Source organism: Neodiprion virginianus, chromosome 4 (assembly GCF_021901495.1).
Source record: "Neodiprion virginianus isolate iyNeoVirg1 chromosome 4, iyNeoVirg1.1, whole genome shotgun sequence".
NCBI lineage: Eukaryota > Metazoa > Arthropoda > Insecta > Hymenoptera > Diprionidae > Neodiprion > Neodiprion virginianus.
In genome coordinates, this window is record NC_060880.1 from 32,861,499 (window position 1) to 32,879,026 (window position 17,528).

Consider the following 17,528-nt stretch of genomic DNA (forward strand, 5'->3'; position numbering starts at 1 on the left):
GCGTCGCCCTGGTTATGATAAATAAGAATCCATCTCGCTACTGCGAGGCTGGTATCTGTACAGCTATCCGTACTCGTAAGGAGGGGGGGGGGGGATTTTTATTCCTTTTTGTCCACCTCCGTTTAATATATGTACGTGTCGTCTCGCGTTTCTTTTTCGAGTCCACGACTGGTTTGAGATTGCACGATTATATTCTTTGATTCTTTTTTTCTCTCTCTCTCTCTCTGTCTCTCTCTATTACTCTTTTCTTTCTCCGTCATCTCTTTCCACGAGTGCTTCTCGTTTTTCTCTCATTTTCATATCGTCCAAAACTCGGCGGAGGTTAACGGGGAGGAGGCCACACCCCGGCAAGCCGAGGATGATTATAAACGATTATTAATGCCCCATACAAGCTGCTGGCCAGCGACTCGGAATTTCACTAGCGTCGTATCGCTGCGTGAGACAGCAGCGAGGAAACCTGCACGCTGTGCACATTTCAGAGAAACGAAATCACGGGGTTTAGTAAGTAAGTTTTCTTAATTAGACAGCCACAATGGTAGATAATTTTTATTCTACGTACGGTACGGGGATACCGACTAATTTGCGTAACTCGGCACCGTACGGCATAAACAACTCCGTTATGCTACGGGGGTCCGATTGTGAGACATCAAGTCCGAGATTCGCAGATTCGGCAGCACTCGCAATCAAAAGATGCACTCAATTCCCGACGCGGCACGGCGCAGGACTGTTCGAATATTTTTTATATCCTTGCTGTATCAGACATTATCCCACTGACAAATTAGCAACAATAAACGTCGCGACGACGGGAACCAAGACCACCGGAGGTCGTCTTCGCGACTGGAACATATACGCACATACGTAGTAACGGTGAGATGAAGAAAGAGAAGTAAGAATTCATAAAATATATAGTTCCTACTTTTCTGAAACCTGAAATTTTGGTAAAAAAATTTCTTATATTTTGAGAGATCACGAACAAGGTACATTATAGAAATGCTGGTAGAATACCGAAAATTATGCAAACCGTCGGGTATAATTTAAATTCAATAAAGCAGTTGCGGTTTGAGCGGCGTGTCGAGCTTATGTATTATGATATGCGGTTTGCCCTCCGATATGAACAGATTTCGCTCGATGCTCGTATACATATATCCGCGACTTGTCCGAATCCACCACACGAAAATGGCACTTACGATTCCCTTCCGCGTGATGCCGAATTAAATCCAACCTCCCTCAGATGTCGAAATGGATGGTAATGATGGGAGATTTATTCCGGAGAGTCACTGTCGAATTTCATTATTGTTATACGCCCTGAAACGCAATCACGGACTCCTTCTGCAATTGAGTATAAGAGATTTTTTTTTCTTTCAGCATTTTTTCTTTGATTTATACAATTGATCGGAATTCGCAACTTCACGATCCCCCCGCCGTCCGATTCCTTCGACATATTTACAGCCCTGCAGGCGAAAAATTACGCAATTTCACGGTCAGTTCTGCAGTGTATTATATACCTCGAGGATGACGATGATATGGCATCGGTTTGATACACATGTATACATGTGTGTGTGTGCGTAAATATGTATATGCCCCCAACAACAACGCGCTCCGGTGGTCCAGTGCATGTGCAACGTCGACAAAGCCGCGCACTTATTGCAGCATCAGCGTCAGCAGCACCGTCCGCACCGTAATCTCTGTGCGTACAGGTAAACACAGCACGTATCCCCCCATCGTGCGTGATATTCTACGCTGCGCATTCCGAGACAGAAGTCGTCTGCGGTGCAACGCAGAAATTAAAGTACAACTCATCTTCTGCAATTATTTTACGTAGATAACAGGTTTTAGCCTATAATGTTAAGCGGAGTATTTTCAAAGTTGCGACAGCGTCTCAGCTTCGTACGAAATACAAAGTTTCAAACACAATTTACAACTCGTACACGGTGGCTGCGGAAGATCGACAATTTCTTTTTCAGCACAGTGTAATACGTGTACACGTACGCGAACAATTTTTGCACACGTACCGATCTCGCGCTTTCGTATCATCTCGCCACTTCTCTTTTACCTTTTTCGTCATGGTTTTCTTCGGGTGGTAAAGGCTTATCTCGCTATTAAACCGTACAGCTAAGTGCCAGATAACGAGCCGAGATTCCATGCTGCACGCTTAATTGTAATCGCATGCACGCATGCCGAACGCGGCAGCCGCTTGTACATCCTTTATACGTGCCTAATAATACCTCTGATATTATTAATCGACCGGCAGCCGTTCGATTAACTTTGGCTAATCGCTTAATCGGTAGCCGTTCGTCGACAATTCATTGTCAATGTGTCTCGAGATAAGATTATCAAGTCCAATGTCCTCGGCCTGTTTATTTTTACATTCACCCGAATATCTTTCGCAGTTAAGTGCAAATCTCAATTTTTAGAAAAGCTATTAATGTCTGCGAAAAATTATCTATAATTTGTCCTCGTCGGAGTGAATTTCAGTATGCAGCTCGATTGCTGTATAAAAGTTTATTCACAAATGCGATTTACAAAAATATAAAAAAGATGCGACATTTTTTGTTCTCACCATCAAATGCCAGGTGACAGATTTTATCATCGTCCCTAAACGAAGATACTCCAGTTGACAGTTAAATGTCCGTATGCAGATTACAAATGAATGCAGCACAAGGCCTGCGAACTTTACTCCGTCGTATAAAATAATGAGGTTTACTTCTTCTCTTTATTACGGACACTTTTTTCTAAAATTACTATACGTTACACAATAATAGACGCGTACAACGAATTAGATATGCAGACTAAGAGCATGCGTTATAATCTGCGACCCTCTTTTACTCATTTATTTTATTTTTCTTTATTACCCGCACGGGATAAAATTCACGGATCTAATTTAATGCAACATCGAAGCTCAGCTGTTTCGTACACCGGTGTGGGAATAATGAAATATAATTCACCGCCAAATTTATTCTGGTATATGCATACCTGAGGAGATATAATAACAATTGCACGGAGTCGTCGAACCTGCGCGTATTACCGCAAAATACAAGACATCAACAATTTTTCTGTAAAACGATATATTATGTATAGTTTATAGGATAGACTCACCATGAAAACCATGAACCTTGATTGCAGGTTGGCGTTCTCGGTTTAAGTCCGCGTTTCCGGCCACCACTGGACGTACTTCCTCCTCTCCCGTTTCACTTATCAGCCGTTGCTCTTCACAACCGTTGTTATGTCCGAAGGTATATATATACGGATATACGTATGTATGCGATATTTATATGTGTATTATTTATCTCTCGAATCCACGTCACAAAAAGACGAAGAAAGAAAATCGAATGAAAATCACGATATTGAATCACTCCCGTCACTTCAGTCTGAAAACACACTGCATCGATCCCAACTTTGTATCAACATATTACTCGCGCGACGGACGATCTCGAATATATATTTAGAAATATATATGTAGAACGCGAATTTATTCGAAACAGCGACTCGTCGCTGTTATCGTTCTTGTTCTTGTTGGTTTTGTTTATATGTACGCGTAAAAATTCAACCTATGAAATTAGCTAACTAAAGTTAAATTGCAACCGGCCGGCATGGGACAAAAACACCGGCCACCTACACTGGCCTCTGGTTGGGTACTGGCATAAAATACTGGCCCGTTCGGGGAACTCCTTGTCACCTGAAACATACCGAGAGAAGAATTAGTTAGCAAACGATATGTCGCGTTAGTTGGCAGGCTGAGCATCAGCAGAACCCAAAAGAGACGGACATATAATTTGCTTTATGCAACGGTCGTGACGGCGCGTACTTGGAAAATGACACGTACGTGTATCCTTGTTGAGCTGCACGTCGGGGAGCGAGCGAATTTTTCAAATAGCTCCAACGATCCTATTGCTGCATTTAATTGTAAGTGCAGCGGCTGTCATTATCGCTCTCTGTCTCTCTCTGTCTCTCTATATATATATAATATATATATGTAACATAAATTCTACGAATTTACTGTTGCGATTTTGTAAAATCCATGCCATTTCTTAACTTCTGTGTCAGACGTAAATTTGTTGCAAGTGTTTTTGTTCAGAATTACGTACAGAACGGAGCTGTTGAGCCCTTTTTTACGTTCGAGGTACGTCGACGTCGAAATCGACCAGGACACCCCCTTAAGAGATGGGTACAAAACCGAGTAGTCGGTTCGAAAGTTAGATACGGATAACGTGAAATAAATTTGTAAACAAACCTATTGCAAACGAAGAAAGCATAATGACAAGTGTCGAGTCGTGGAAATTGATATCGACTATATGTAAACAAAAAATATTAACACGTGTTTAATTTATACGTCTACGTGTACGACGATAAGTTTTCCGGTTTTACGCATTAAATATAAACTAAATCTCGCAAAGCTTTGAGAAAACAGAATTACAGATGATATCATTCGATGAATAGGTAAGTTTCGTGCGCTTGACTAACTCTAATGTTCAGTCAGTTCAAAAGATTTTTGTAACAACAAATTTAATTATCTCTTCCAACCATTGGACTCTCGACTCACCGAAACGTGAATCAGAACAAGCTCAACTTTGTTTTGAAACAGCAATTTCATATTTTTAAAACAAAGCGATTAAGGTTCATTCAATCAAATTTTTAGTCATTCGAATCGCACATTTTCTTGATACAAAATTCACATTATCGCAAGGAACTCGCGCCGTGTTATCTTGAATAAATTTATAATCAGCATGATCATTAAAAGGCTTGTTTCAATTCTGATTAAATTGTCGCAAGTATTTCGCACGACAAAAGTATTTTGTTGTATTAATTAAGTGTCGTGTTCACCGCATTTGATTCTAATACTTAGTTGAATCAAACGAATATCACTTGCCTCAAACAATCCTTTGCCTAAAACGTAGAAATGGTGGATCGAATATTTCCAAATAAATTGCAATCAGCAAACGTTGCGATAATTGTTTTTCCGCGCAAAACAGGACCCATAACGGCACCGGTGTGTATAAATTTAAACAGCGTTTAACGTTATTACGGGATGAATTCTCGGGTATAGTACAAATGAAATATTGAAAAAAAAAGCAATAATAATAAGAGGAGCATAAGAACACATCTGGAAACCATTGCACTGATTCAAGCGGCTTGGAGAAATGAAAAAAAGAAAATAGGTATACAATATATACGTGCGTATGTGTAGTAAATTCTTGCGTGCAGTAGCGTTTAGATTTTTAATCGCTCGAGTTCTTTAAGAATTCTCGGCACGTTCGACGGCCGTTACATAATACGCTCTTAAGTTTAACCCGGTGTTTATACACGGCAACACTTACATTACTATCTACAATCTCCGATTGCCACCGCACTATTACCACCCAGGTATATACCTATATACTTATATATAAAGACAGAACCTGCATGATATCGCGCTGCACCTTGCAGCATAGCGAGCCATTTAGATTTCGATTATCTAGGCTACGTAAAAGAGAACAACAACAACAACTGCGGTAAGGATGAGGGTCAGCTATAATAATCGGAGTAATTCGTCTGCGTACAGCCTGCAGTCTTACGTTTTTACAATTTATACATCCAACGATTAATTATCCCCTGTATCGATAATAATTAACCGCGTTGCCAAACAAACCCGGCGTCGAGAAGGAGTCGAAAATCTGCACAGGTATACGTATATAGATCGATATTGACATTTTTGGAACCGTTCACGTACCTACACCCGGTATAAAATTAAAAGTAATCAACAGCTGGACGTGTAACAAATGGTGCCGCCCGTACACACAACCACGAACTGATTTTAATCTATCACCGCTATTGTTTTATTCTATTTTTTCCCCCTGTTAACTGTATTATCATACGTACACCGGTGTGTGTGCCTACTCTTCCACCGATCTGATTGCAAGTCGCTCGTGCTTACTTGCGTACACATACGTGCATACACACACGCATATGTTCACAGCGAGATCGAGCTGAGAAATAAAAGAGAGGCGAGAAGCTACGAGCACCGCTGTAATACAAACAAGTTATTTGTCACCCGGTAGACACGGACAATGTGCGGCAATAACGTACGGAGCTTTATTGCTTACGCCTTATACCGAGCGCGTCTACGCGTATTTATAGATACCCATACACGCCATGCACGCACAGATCGGAAACCATGGCTCATACATACCACCGAGGTTGATTACGCGGACTAACCCTGCGTGAAATGCAGGGACAATCAATCGCACATCGGCGACGAATCGGCGGCGCGATCAACGCAACGACGACAAATCGCGCTCTTTGAGCCGAGCGCGCGCATGTGACGATGAATCGTTGCACGTAAACGCAGCCGCGTTGTGAAAAATGTACGAGATCCGAACGGCTGATCGTATTTAAGCGGCAAAGAGGTCAGGAACAATCCGAGAGGCAGCCCTGGCTGAACGGGATGAGTGATCTGCCGGAACGTATCGAGGATGTGAGAAATCCTTTTAAACCAACGCGTGACACTTGCACAATAATTTTCAACGAGCTTATATATTACGTATATTTGTGCAAAAAAGTGTTGACGGAATCACGTCGATTGTGCGCTGTAAGGGGATATTTTGCATGTATATATGTGGAGTGCGCAGCGCAATGAGGCGAGTCGAAATGGAGTCAAAACGTGTGGCGCAGAGGATATTTGTGAGTATATAATATGTCATATATATACACATATCTCCGTCATGCATGTCACATATATTTGTACATTTAAGATGGTGATAAATCGTTTCACGTTTCGCTCGTATGAAGTAAAAAAAATTCTGCCGATATAGAAACATGCATGCAATGATGTGTCGAAAACAGCGATATTATACCTATAGTTGTGTATATATAATTGTATATATATGTACAATAAATGCAAGGTGACAAACGGCGTGTCGACTCAATCCATAAGTGAATGATTTGGTATAAGTATAGGTATGGGGTACGATTCCACCGCGCAACTAGCCTTGTTTTTTTTTTTTTTCTCTTCACCTTATGTATTTTGCATTTTTTATTGCCATCCAAGTATAAACGCGGAGAGGCGGGATATCAGAGCTTTTTACGTACGAGCAACGTTTACGGTATTCGAAACGTGTGACGTACGCGGAATACGGATTATAGTTTGCAGACTGGCCTTTTCGCTGCAACCTGTATAATCGATTTAGATCAATCCTAGAATAATGCGCGTGTGCGCCTGTGTATACATGTATTGCACATAAATTTTATACGTAGGATAGAAAAGAGAAGAAAAAACGCGAGTAAGTGAGAGAGATAAAAAAGGAAGAAAACGTGCAGGTGTACCTACGATTGAGGAATAAATTATCGACCTGCAGACCTTCGAGAGGTATAAGGTAATTCAATGCGACACCGCGCAACTATTAAACGTATACCGACAATCGGATTTACTCCCATTAAATCACGTGCATATGAATAAATAACCACGAGGAAAAAGAAGGAAAACGGATATTGAAAAAAAAAAATAAAAAAAAAACAAAAAAAAAACCGCGTCGACGAAGCGTTTACCTTACGACACCTGTACCTCACATTATACGCTAGCGGAATTCCGTATAACACGTAACACAATCGTTTTATCGCATTCACGCGTCTATAATTCATCAGTCAAAAACCATATAATACGGCACACGATGTATAATGTATGGGTGTAAATACTCGTATTCGATTCCTCGACTTTATGATGGTGGATATATTGCCGCAGCACAAAACTGCAAGCTCTCTCTTTCTCTCGTGCAGTTTTTACCGCACCGCTGCCTTGCAGTAGGTAGGTACCTACTACCTACCTACCTACCTACCTACCTACCTACCTACCTACCTACCTACCTACCTACCTACCTACCTACCTGTAGCGGAGAGACTGCAGCCCGGCTGCTGTCGCTTGTACATTAAGACGCCAGACCCCACGGGCCGGTAACTAATTCAATTGCTTTCCTTGCTCGAGTCCCGCTTGTCCTCTCTCTGCAGTTATACGCGTTTACTCCGAACGATACATTAAGTAAACGCTTGATCGTATTCGCGGTGGGTACATTAAACTTAGAGCCTTATAATATACCCGGCATACGCGAGAGTAGGTACGTACGCATGCGTGTATGTATAATACAACGTGTTTGAAAAAATATCCATCTCAAAAACCTATTCCATGCATTTCACTCGCGGCAGGTGGTGCAAAGAGGTTTACACCTTTTTACACGGAATGCCTGAGAATCGTTACGTTGTTCGTATCATTGCAATTTCAAATTTTTACCGACATTCCATTATTCACTTTGATTTCTCGTAATACGGAGAAAGGGGAGCTGCGGGATATCTCATAGTTTTTGTAATATAAAAATCTGTAATCTGCAATATCACCGTCAATAAAAGCACATGTAATTTAAACGGCTAATAATAGCTTTTCTGTATTACCTAACGTTGTCCCTCACACTCGAATAATCTTACAAATGCTTCGTGCTTATCGCGTAGCGTATTCTAATGTGTACGTATACATCTCCATCTGATATACGTGAAAATATCACGGGGCGTGGTTGACGGGGTCCAATTTAGAACGAACCTGGTGTTTATTTAAATCATTCGATCGGTCACGAAATAATCGATTAGCGCCTAATGACCAAGGAATAGAATCGTTCATGTCCGTGGACTCAAGACGCACGCACAATATTGCCTTTCGAGAATAGTCGATACTCGTCGCAGGTACACGATATATCGCAGACTTTTTTTAGAGCTCACCAAGACCTTGAAAACTCTTCGACACAACTTTCCACTATCTGTAAGAGTTCGGTGAGCCTTCGCATAAGTGTGTGATCCCCTTCCGACTTGGCTTACAAATATCGTTACATCTCCAAATATAACCTAAAACCTAGCCAGTCGCGGTAGCCGCCCAAAGAAAAAAACCGGACAAGTGCGAGTAGGACTTAAATTAACTATTTTCGGACTTTATCCATCACTTGTGCCGTGAGACCTTGCTTCTCTCCAAATTTCATGATTCTAGGTCAACGGGAAGTATCCTCTAGGTTTGAACGAGTTAGTTCGCGAGTATATAAAAATATGTGACATAAATAACCGTATCTTTTGATTGCGTTAACTTAGAAGCTTGAATTTTCTACGCCTCCGAGGCACCGTAGACTTTAGTATTTGATATTAATTTCAACTTGACGCCTCTACCCGTTCCCGAGAAAAAGAGTCTCACCAAACGAACAGATGAACAACGAAGTGATTCTGCAAGGGTTCCGTTATTTTCTTTCAAGGTACAGAATCCTAAAAGGTATCAAAATTAATTGAGTATTTCTAGAGATATAAGCGAACATACGGAAAAATAGACGGAGAGACGTTGAGTTTCACTATATAATACTTAAAAATAAAGATATAGAAGAGATAGAGATACAGCTTCGGTTCTATTTTCAGATCGATCTCTTCACCTTGTTCCGCGTACCTAATCGTCATGTACCATAAAAAAAAAAAGCTCCACAGAGGTGCCGGTTCTCCTCAATGACGTTATTCGCCGAATAGATTAATCCCACGGAAGACTGGAATTCCAGCGTGCAGTATTTTCGAATTAATTGTAAGACGCAGCGCAGCGGCCGGTTCGTCGCTGCGCTTTACGGCAGTTATATGTTACCTAGGAGGCACCTTACCTATAAAACCAAGGAATTACCCACCCGGTATATTGCACCGTTCGTACACATGTGATCTTACACGAATGCGGGCGTCCCGACGTCTGGGCGGACGTTTTGTCATCGTGAACGTAACACGCTAGATCAGGTACATAATAGGTTAGGTTAGGTTCAGGGTACAGCTCGAGTGATCGCGTTATGCACGCTCCGCTCACTTTTAAACGGCGGTATCGTTTACCGGACGTGTTAGGAAAAAATATTGCTATAATTATGCGGAAAACGAGTATCCGCCTGCATAATTCAATATACATATACGTTGGGACGTTTCGGAAAAAAAATTATTTACCGTTTTCCACCATGGCACCTCATCGTACAAAGTTTGTTCGGGATAAGGGAAAGATTCTGTCAAACGATGAACGTTCTACGTTATGCGGAAGATCACGCTTCGTTGATTTCTCACTTTTTTCAAACATTTTTTCACTTTTATGAAGTATCGAGTATGACATTTGTTTTTCTTTCCTGCCAACATGAATCATAACATCAATTTACGTGACCAAAGGGACTCCAGCTAATGTTTGAGAAGTGCATATCTCACGACTTTTTCATTATCAATTCAATCTCGTAAAATAGTTATAATTTAATACGAAATTTTAATTTAGGCGAATGAAATTTCCGGTCGATATATCGTTGTGTTATGGATCCTGATCTTTGGCTTGAATATAATTGTCAGGAAAGGAATAATAATTGAAGTGCTGCAACGTGTCTCGTCATAAATTGCAAAAAAAAAAAATGTAAAACGAAAGGTAAAACATGAAATGAGGGCGATCCCAAACAAACTTTTTAGGGTGTGCCACGGTGGAAAATCTCAAGTTATTTTTTTCTCAAACACCCTAATACGCGTAGATATCCCACGTGGCATGCCCACGGTGAATTCCTGTCCAATTTCAAATGTTTTTTTACGCTTGCGTAACACGTCATCGTATCCCCGGCAAGTGCTAATGACACATGTACAAAATCGCGAATCGAATAATCGTTGTACATAGATGAGGGAGAAGAAAGATGTGAAAGTGCGGAGCTGATTGCGAGAGTCGGGACACGTTGCAGCCCCCTGCGTAAGGTGACACTGAATATGCGCCAACTGTAACTGTACCGCACCACGATTACAGTCGTTCATTTTAACAACCTGCAGGTTCCAGCCGACAGCAGGCTGCCTACACCTGCCCGCAGTCGCTGTTAATTGAACGATTGTGAAACTATGGAGCATATGGGTGCATTCGGCGAGAACATTACCTAGGTTATAGGTAGGTACCTTGTTATACGTCTACCCGTAGCTCGTGCCTATTCGCTCATATAACAGTACGACACACCCACGATACGATCCTTCGATTACCCTTGTTACTTGGAGCTATAACCACGGCAACGACGCTGACGCGCGGCGTAACGCAACGGACAATTGATAATTGTACGTAGGTAGGTAGAATACCTGTAATTCGAAAGTCAACCACGACTTTAACCAGCTACGGTAAGCTGCGCAAAGTAAAATTCGCACATCTTTCCCCGTGGTAATGAAACCGGCAGAAATTGTATATTTTGAACGTCGGAAGCGTAAAATCAATTGGAAGAATCGTCTTGTCTTTTGCTTTTCGTCTTTCGCACGGCGTATTTAGATCGGGGGAAAAAGAAAGATAAAAAACACTTCGGCGAACATAACTTTTTTTAACGAAGCGACACGTTGAGGCGTTTATTTGCCCGTCCCGTATGTTGTGGCTTTGCGTAAACCGAGCGTATATAATATGGATTTAAGAAGTGAACGCGTTTACGTATAAATCAACGGCTTATGATAATCGCGTACAGATACGGTAGCGAGAGTTCCCAGCTTCCTTTTGGATTGTTGCGTAATAACGGAAGACACGTCCAGAAGCCTTTGCGAAAGCAAAATAGAAGAAAGTCCGCAAATCGAATGCAACGAAATTTTCGTTACACATTAATGGCGATAAAAATGAAAATTTAAAAAAAAAACTTATTTGAAACATTCAACTCGACGTTATAAAAAGTAAGAATAAATCTGGTTAGGGTTGTAGGTACAGAATTTGGTGATTTTAAGTGATATTTGCGAATGGGAAACCGAGAAGTTCTTGATCTTGGTTTTTCTGAATCGACACAAATTATTTGTCAGGAGATTCATCCTTCGTTTCTTTTAGTGGAATTTCGATAGAATATTTGTAATCACGTTTTTCCGATCGATTTAATAACGCCAAACGGTGACTTTAACAGTGCGCAAAGAACAAGATTATAGGTATACGCAAAAAGTTTACCTATAGACACACAAACACGGTTCATTGCGGTAATAAATCATTTGTAAAAGCAACGCCGGCATTTTACTATTCTCTACAATCTGTTTTACACCTACAAGATCTGTGATGTTAATCCGAATATAATAGATGCATATCTAATTATTCATTGTTTGTAAGAAATAATAAAGCAGCAACATAACCAAGTCACGAGCCGCGTATATAATTGTGTGCGTATGGTATGTACTCGTTTCTATGCATACAGAAATGATTCCGGGCACGCGTTGAATTTCTTACACAAGTTCGACGACCTCCTTTAACGTGTTACACGATTCTATATCTGAATAGTTTTGACTAACGAGCCGTTGATCAAACTGTCACTACAAAAAATAAGGTTATTTGTATCAAACATATTAACTTGCGATATGCGAAGAGAAAAACAAATAAATTAACTAAGAAAAAAGCAATGTGCGAGAAAGTTTTTTTTGTTTCTTTTTAATTTTTGTTTCAACCAATTGCGTAACGTGGTACTAGTTTCAACTACACATCATATATGTATAGAATCGTTAATTTTTATTTCTTTATTATTATACGTTGCGGTGTCGAAGAGGCATGAGAAATTTATAATATGCTGCATAATCTAGCTAAAAATTTACAAACATTATAACGCCAAACGTGTATAATTTACCAGAAATGTTTATGCATAAGGTAACGGAACTTAGTCAGAGACTAAGATTTTATACGTACGTAATATGGCAGACTGTACATCAATTATAGATACCAAAATGTTCGTTCAACATGTTCGATTGAATATCGTCAATATCGCGATTTTGATCTATAAACTCGCGTATTATTAGGTAATTTATAAATTTTCCCTGTTTGTTTTTGCAAAGAATATCAATCCACTACGCGTACGCGCACAAATCATCCTACGGAAAAATAATTTCTGTGCTGAATGTTAAACTAAACATGAAGAAAAAAATATTACTATAAATATATAATAAATGCCGCATATCTAAAGACGAATCTACGTATATTCTGACACGTAGAAACGGTGTGGTACATACGTGCAAGGTATAACGTGCCGTACGCAAGCGATATTCGTTAGCGTAAAGGCCGATACGGCGCGACTGAACAGAAATATTGTCTTCGAACCAAAACTAATACGACCCGACTGCTTACATCCTTACCATAGAACCTGCGCGTTAATCAGATTAAGGCACAAGACGTAATAATTAAGCAAAGCCTGTGTACCTTGATCCTTATAATGTGTACATGAGGTAAGAAACTCGATATTATTACATGCTTATCCCGCACAAGAGGCGCTCTTATACTTACAGGGTGGAACGTACCGCGCGTATATAATATATATACATCACTACCGTTCCGTATGTTAACCCGCTAGAAACCGCTTGTTAAAATAGTGTTCGCTATACATACACGTGATAGCTTCAAGCAGTATAAATACCTATATAACGTAGTACACGGTGGATGTAAGTAAACGCCTTTAGCTACACCCGCGTGTACCTGAACGTGGGGAGTGAGTGTAGGATATAATGAGAACCTTGTATATTTGTTTGACGCGTCCGAAAAGAAAGGAAATAAAATCCACATCGCGATTGAAATTCATTTAAAAATGTATCGAGTTCAGTGCCCGGATTTGGAACCATCGATTGATTAGAATTTATTACGACCATAAAATTGGCACACGAGCTAGCGCTTTATCGTGAGCGTCAATGCACAAGGTATCAGCGTGGTAGGAAGCAGCGATGTAACGAATTTGAATTTTTAAATATTCGCCAATGAGAATGCGGATGCGTATGTTTGCCATCGATATTCGAGAATACGAACGCGAATATGCATTTTTAAATATAGCGCCATTTCTCTATCGCTAAAAGTTTACGATTGATTGACCGACGGGTCACCATGCAAGTCGCACAAAAACACTATAGCACCGGTGGCATTTTATTTCGGAAATTGCCAAGCCGATTGTTTGTTTGACTTTTTAACGACAAATTGGTAACAGAAAGAAATTAACTTTGAGGTTAGAGGTTATAATAAAAGTTGAACGTCAAACCAATGTTTTTTTATCCTCTTTAATCTTATTATCACAATTTTTGTAAGCAAAATATGATATATATTTGTGACTATCGCTACTATTCGCTCAGCTTTTGATACCCACCACAGTTTTACAGCACGAATCGGACCCGTTCCGTATTGAAGAGCTGATATCTGGTCAAAAGTGAGGAAAAAAAAAGTAGAAGAAAGGGGGAAGAGTAGAGAGTGAACGAGGAGAGAAAACAAAAAGACGATATTATGGTCGACTATAGATAAACGGCGATACACTTCCGCCGATTAAATCACAGGCGTACACGGTCATATTAAATCTGAGAATACACGAATTATATTGTACAGTCGGATGTACATCGTAAATAGACGTAATTAATGGCCCAAGAAAAGGTAAGTCTGTAATTACAGGTGCGGAGTAATCGTTATTTTTACGTACCCTGCACATCTGTAATACTTACGCAGATATTGTTATAATACTATATTTATATATATTTTATATATATATACTTTTTTTTTTCTCACTATATATGACGCAATGTCTTGAAAGACACGGACGGAATCCGATTCCTATATCCACGCGCCCGTGTTACGTTTCCTCAGTAATTTAAAGAGCAATTCATAAATAATAATATATATGCATATGAAAGAGGACTTGAACGCTTTTATACGAGTTCGATTCCTTCGCTTGTATAGAAATTGCAGCAGCTGTAGCAGCTGTGTAATTGCACAGTCAACGTTTTACGGTACAACGCATACGGCCAGCTTACAGGCTTACTTACAGATACGGCGCAGTATTTGGCAAAGCGGTAGTACCTGTACGAGTATAAGTAAAGGGCGTGCGGCAGAGTAAACGTCGTTTTCCACGCGCTCACGCGGATCCGAGCGATCTGGACCGATTCTTATCTACCGAGCTATCCCTGTACAATACAATTATCCGTAAGGCAGCACGAACGGAGAGTGGAAAACGAGTGTTGCTGCCACGGCACGAAAGGCGCCTGTAGGCGCAATATTCCACAGCGTCTAACTCCCGAGAAATTATTATGAGATCTTTATCCACGTCACAGATCCATAATTATCGAAATTTTGATCGATTGGATCTTCGGCCCGGGGGATAGGCACGAAAGTTAGAAAGGAAATTAATCATCGCGAACCTGTAGCGAGTCTTTTTTCTTCAGAAACGATACTCGCCGTTCTCTCGTCCTACACTCGATATATTTATAACATTGCGTAGGTATGTCGATAATTGGGGAAATCATTGCTGCGTACGTGCCGATGCATGATCGATCGTTATTCAGATATTCGCGACCTTCCTTCGATTCATTAATTGCGGACTGCGGGTGATTGCGAGAACTTGGTGTGTTACACCGAGATAGATTGCGACAAGGACACACAGCGAGTTAAACGTTTCAAAATGGTGCTACAGCGAGACTATTTACGACGAATATTTAAACTCCGTGACGTTGTCTCGATCGCTCTCGTCGCCGGCAATTTTCCCTAAAACAAGGCTCCGCGTTATTGGCAGAGACGATTGCACGTTCGCCGTGACACTTATCAGTTTCCCCGTTAATCCGTAATCCATCACAGACAACGACCTTGAACCAATTTGCGAAATAAAACTACACGACGCACCTACGTACCTATACAACCCCTCTCGTCGAGATTGTCCCTCGAAAGATCGTTGAAACGTCATTCGCTCTCCGGGAATGAAATTTGGAAACCGGTAGAGCATGAAGGATGATACTCGAATGAATCCATGAAAGCTCGCCTCGGTTGTAATTACATGAAACGGCGACGCCGGCCGAGAGCGAAACAGGGGCAGTCCATCCGGGACTCCGCGGGCGTTAATAAACTCTTTTTCGGTTTCAAAGAGTTGACATTAATTTGAAACCTGTCCAGCACAGATGCTTATCACTCGTTACGAAATGAACCTCCTTGCACACACGCGCACTCGTCTCTCCTCTCCTCTCCTCTCCTCTCTTCTCGACGACGACGTATGTCCGGTAATTGGCCTCCGCTACTAACCCACTCCTTTTCCTCCACCTCGCGTGGCTTTCTCACCTCGTACGTCAGGGGAACGGCTGGCCGCGAGACGGCGATCGTCTACAACGAATTCAACAAAACACCAAGGGGGTTAAACTTACGATACACCAACGTGGATCTTATCGCAGGGAGAAGAACGTATCCGAGAATCGTTGCTCCGCGAGTGTGAGTCTGAGTGAGAGTGTCGCGAGAGGATCACTCTTATTCCGTACACACATGTATTCGTACGCGTACGCGTACGCATTGTACGTAAATACGTACCTATATTTATAACAGGCAGTGCACGCTCGACAGGTGATAGGCGTGTGTGTTTTAACAGATCGTTGGCTGTCAGAGAATTACGCGCGTGTGCAATATTCGTTGTGTGCACGCAGCCACTCTCGTTGTACGATGTGCGTGATATCGTTGAAGCGTTATCGCATTGCGTCTTTATTATATATGCGGGAATTAACTCCGGCTGCAGTCTTTTTATTTCCCGATTCACAGATTGCGAGATCCTGGTGATAGGTATATTTATAATATAAATAAGTCATACGATATATTTGAAAGTATGTACACACGCACAGATTGTCCCGCATGAACGTTACCACCTTTGATCAAGGCCGAGGGGAAGAAAAAGGATGAAAAAATCACCGTGTACTCGCAACAAAAACTGGTGCACTTTGGTTAACAGTTAGAGTGTAAACTTGAACACTCAACTTGTTGAGGTGTATTGCACAATATACATATTTGACGCAGCTTGTTCGTTGTTATTATAGCTTCAGCTTTTACGCAGATGAGATAACGAAGCGGTAGATGATTTTGTAGCCCGCAGCCGCGATGACCTGTGAATTCGTATCGCGCATGTCCTTTGCCGTAAATGCGAGCATCCAAAAGCTATAAGTAAATCATGTCAGATATTGTCGACATCGATTCCGTCGTTGGGAAATAAAGTCGTCGAACAATTGGTCGAATCTCAGCTGAAATATCTGATACCGGAGTCGAGAAGATTTGCGAATAAAGTAAAAAAAAAAAAAAAGAATCCTTCGAGCCGGATTTGAACCAGCGACCTATGGATGTCTCTCAATATTTAAAACCAACTACAGTCCACCGCTCTACCAACTGAGCTATCGAAGGCTGTGCAAACACTGCGGTCCACAAAATTCAGATCGAGCAATTTGAAAGTAGAGCGTAGTGATATTGCTACGTTTGCAATTCGTAAGCGAGTCGAAATGTTCGTCGAGCGCTGCACGCGTTGCATGTATCGCACGATCCGGCACCTCGTCGTTAAAATTTCAGCTCCGAGTGGATAAAAAAAAACATTGGTGAAATAGCACGGTATCAGGATAACATGACTTCGCCCAGCGATATGACGTGTTATAAGCGTGAGGTAGAACGCGGAACACCTTGCGGTACTTGTACGCCTTTTCCGTTCTCCCTTTGATACTTCTCTCGTAATTTCCTCAAGTTTGGCTTTTTAATTGAAACGATAAAGTCAACATTTACGATCATCTACCTACGTTGAACA

General features: G+C 41.1%; 1 protein-coding gene and 1 non-coding gene across 3 annotated transcripts in view; both read right to left on the minus strand.

The window, feature by feature from the left end:
- Nucleotides 1-17,528, minus strand: part of LOC124301778 (mental retardation GTPase activating protein homolog 4-like) — a 258,515-nt gene that overhangs the window by 218,219 nt on the left and 22,768 nt on the right. For both annotated transcript variants that reach the window (XM_046757194.1, XM_046757193.1), the window contains exon 2: nucleotides 3,097-3,676. In XM_046757194.1, coding sequence (XP_046613150.1) covers nucleotides 3,097-3,108 — 12 coding nt within the window. In that variant the 5' untranslated portion in view covers nucleotides 3,109-3,676. The remainder of the gene's footprint in view (nucleotides 1-3,096; nucleotides 3,677-17,528) is intronic.
- Nucleotides 17,043-17,137, minus strand: Trnay-gua (transfer RNA tyrosine (anticodon GUA)). Its single transcript has 2 exons — nucleotides 17,101-17,137; nucleotides 17,043-17,078 (listed from the first exon to the last, which is right to left on the minus strand). It is a non-coding gene; the product is annotated as a tRNA-Tyr (tRNA).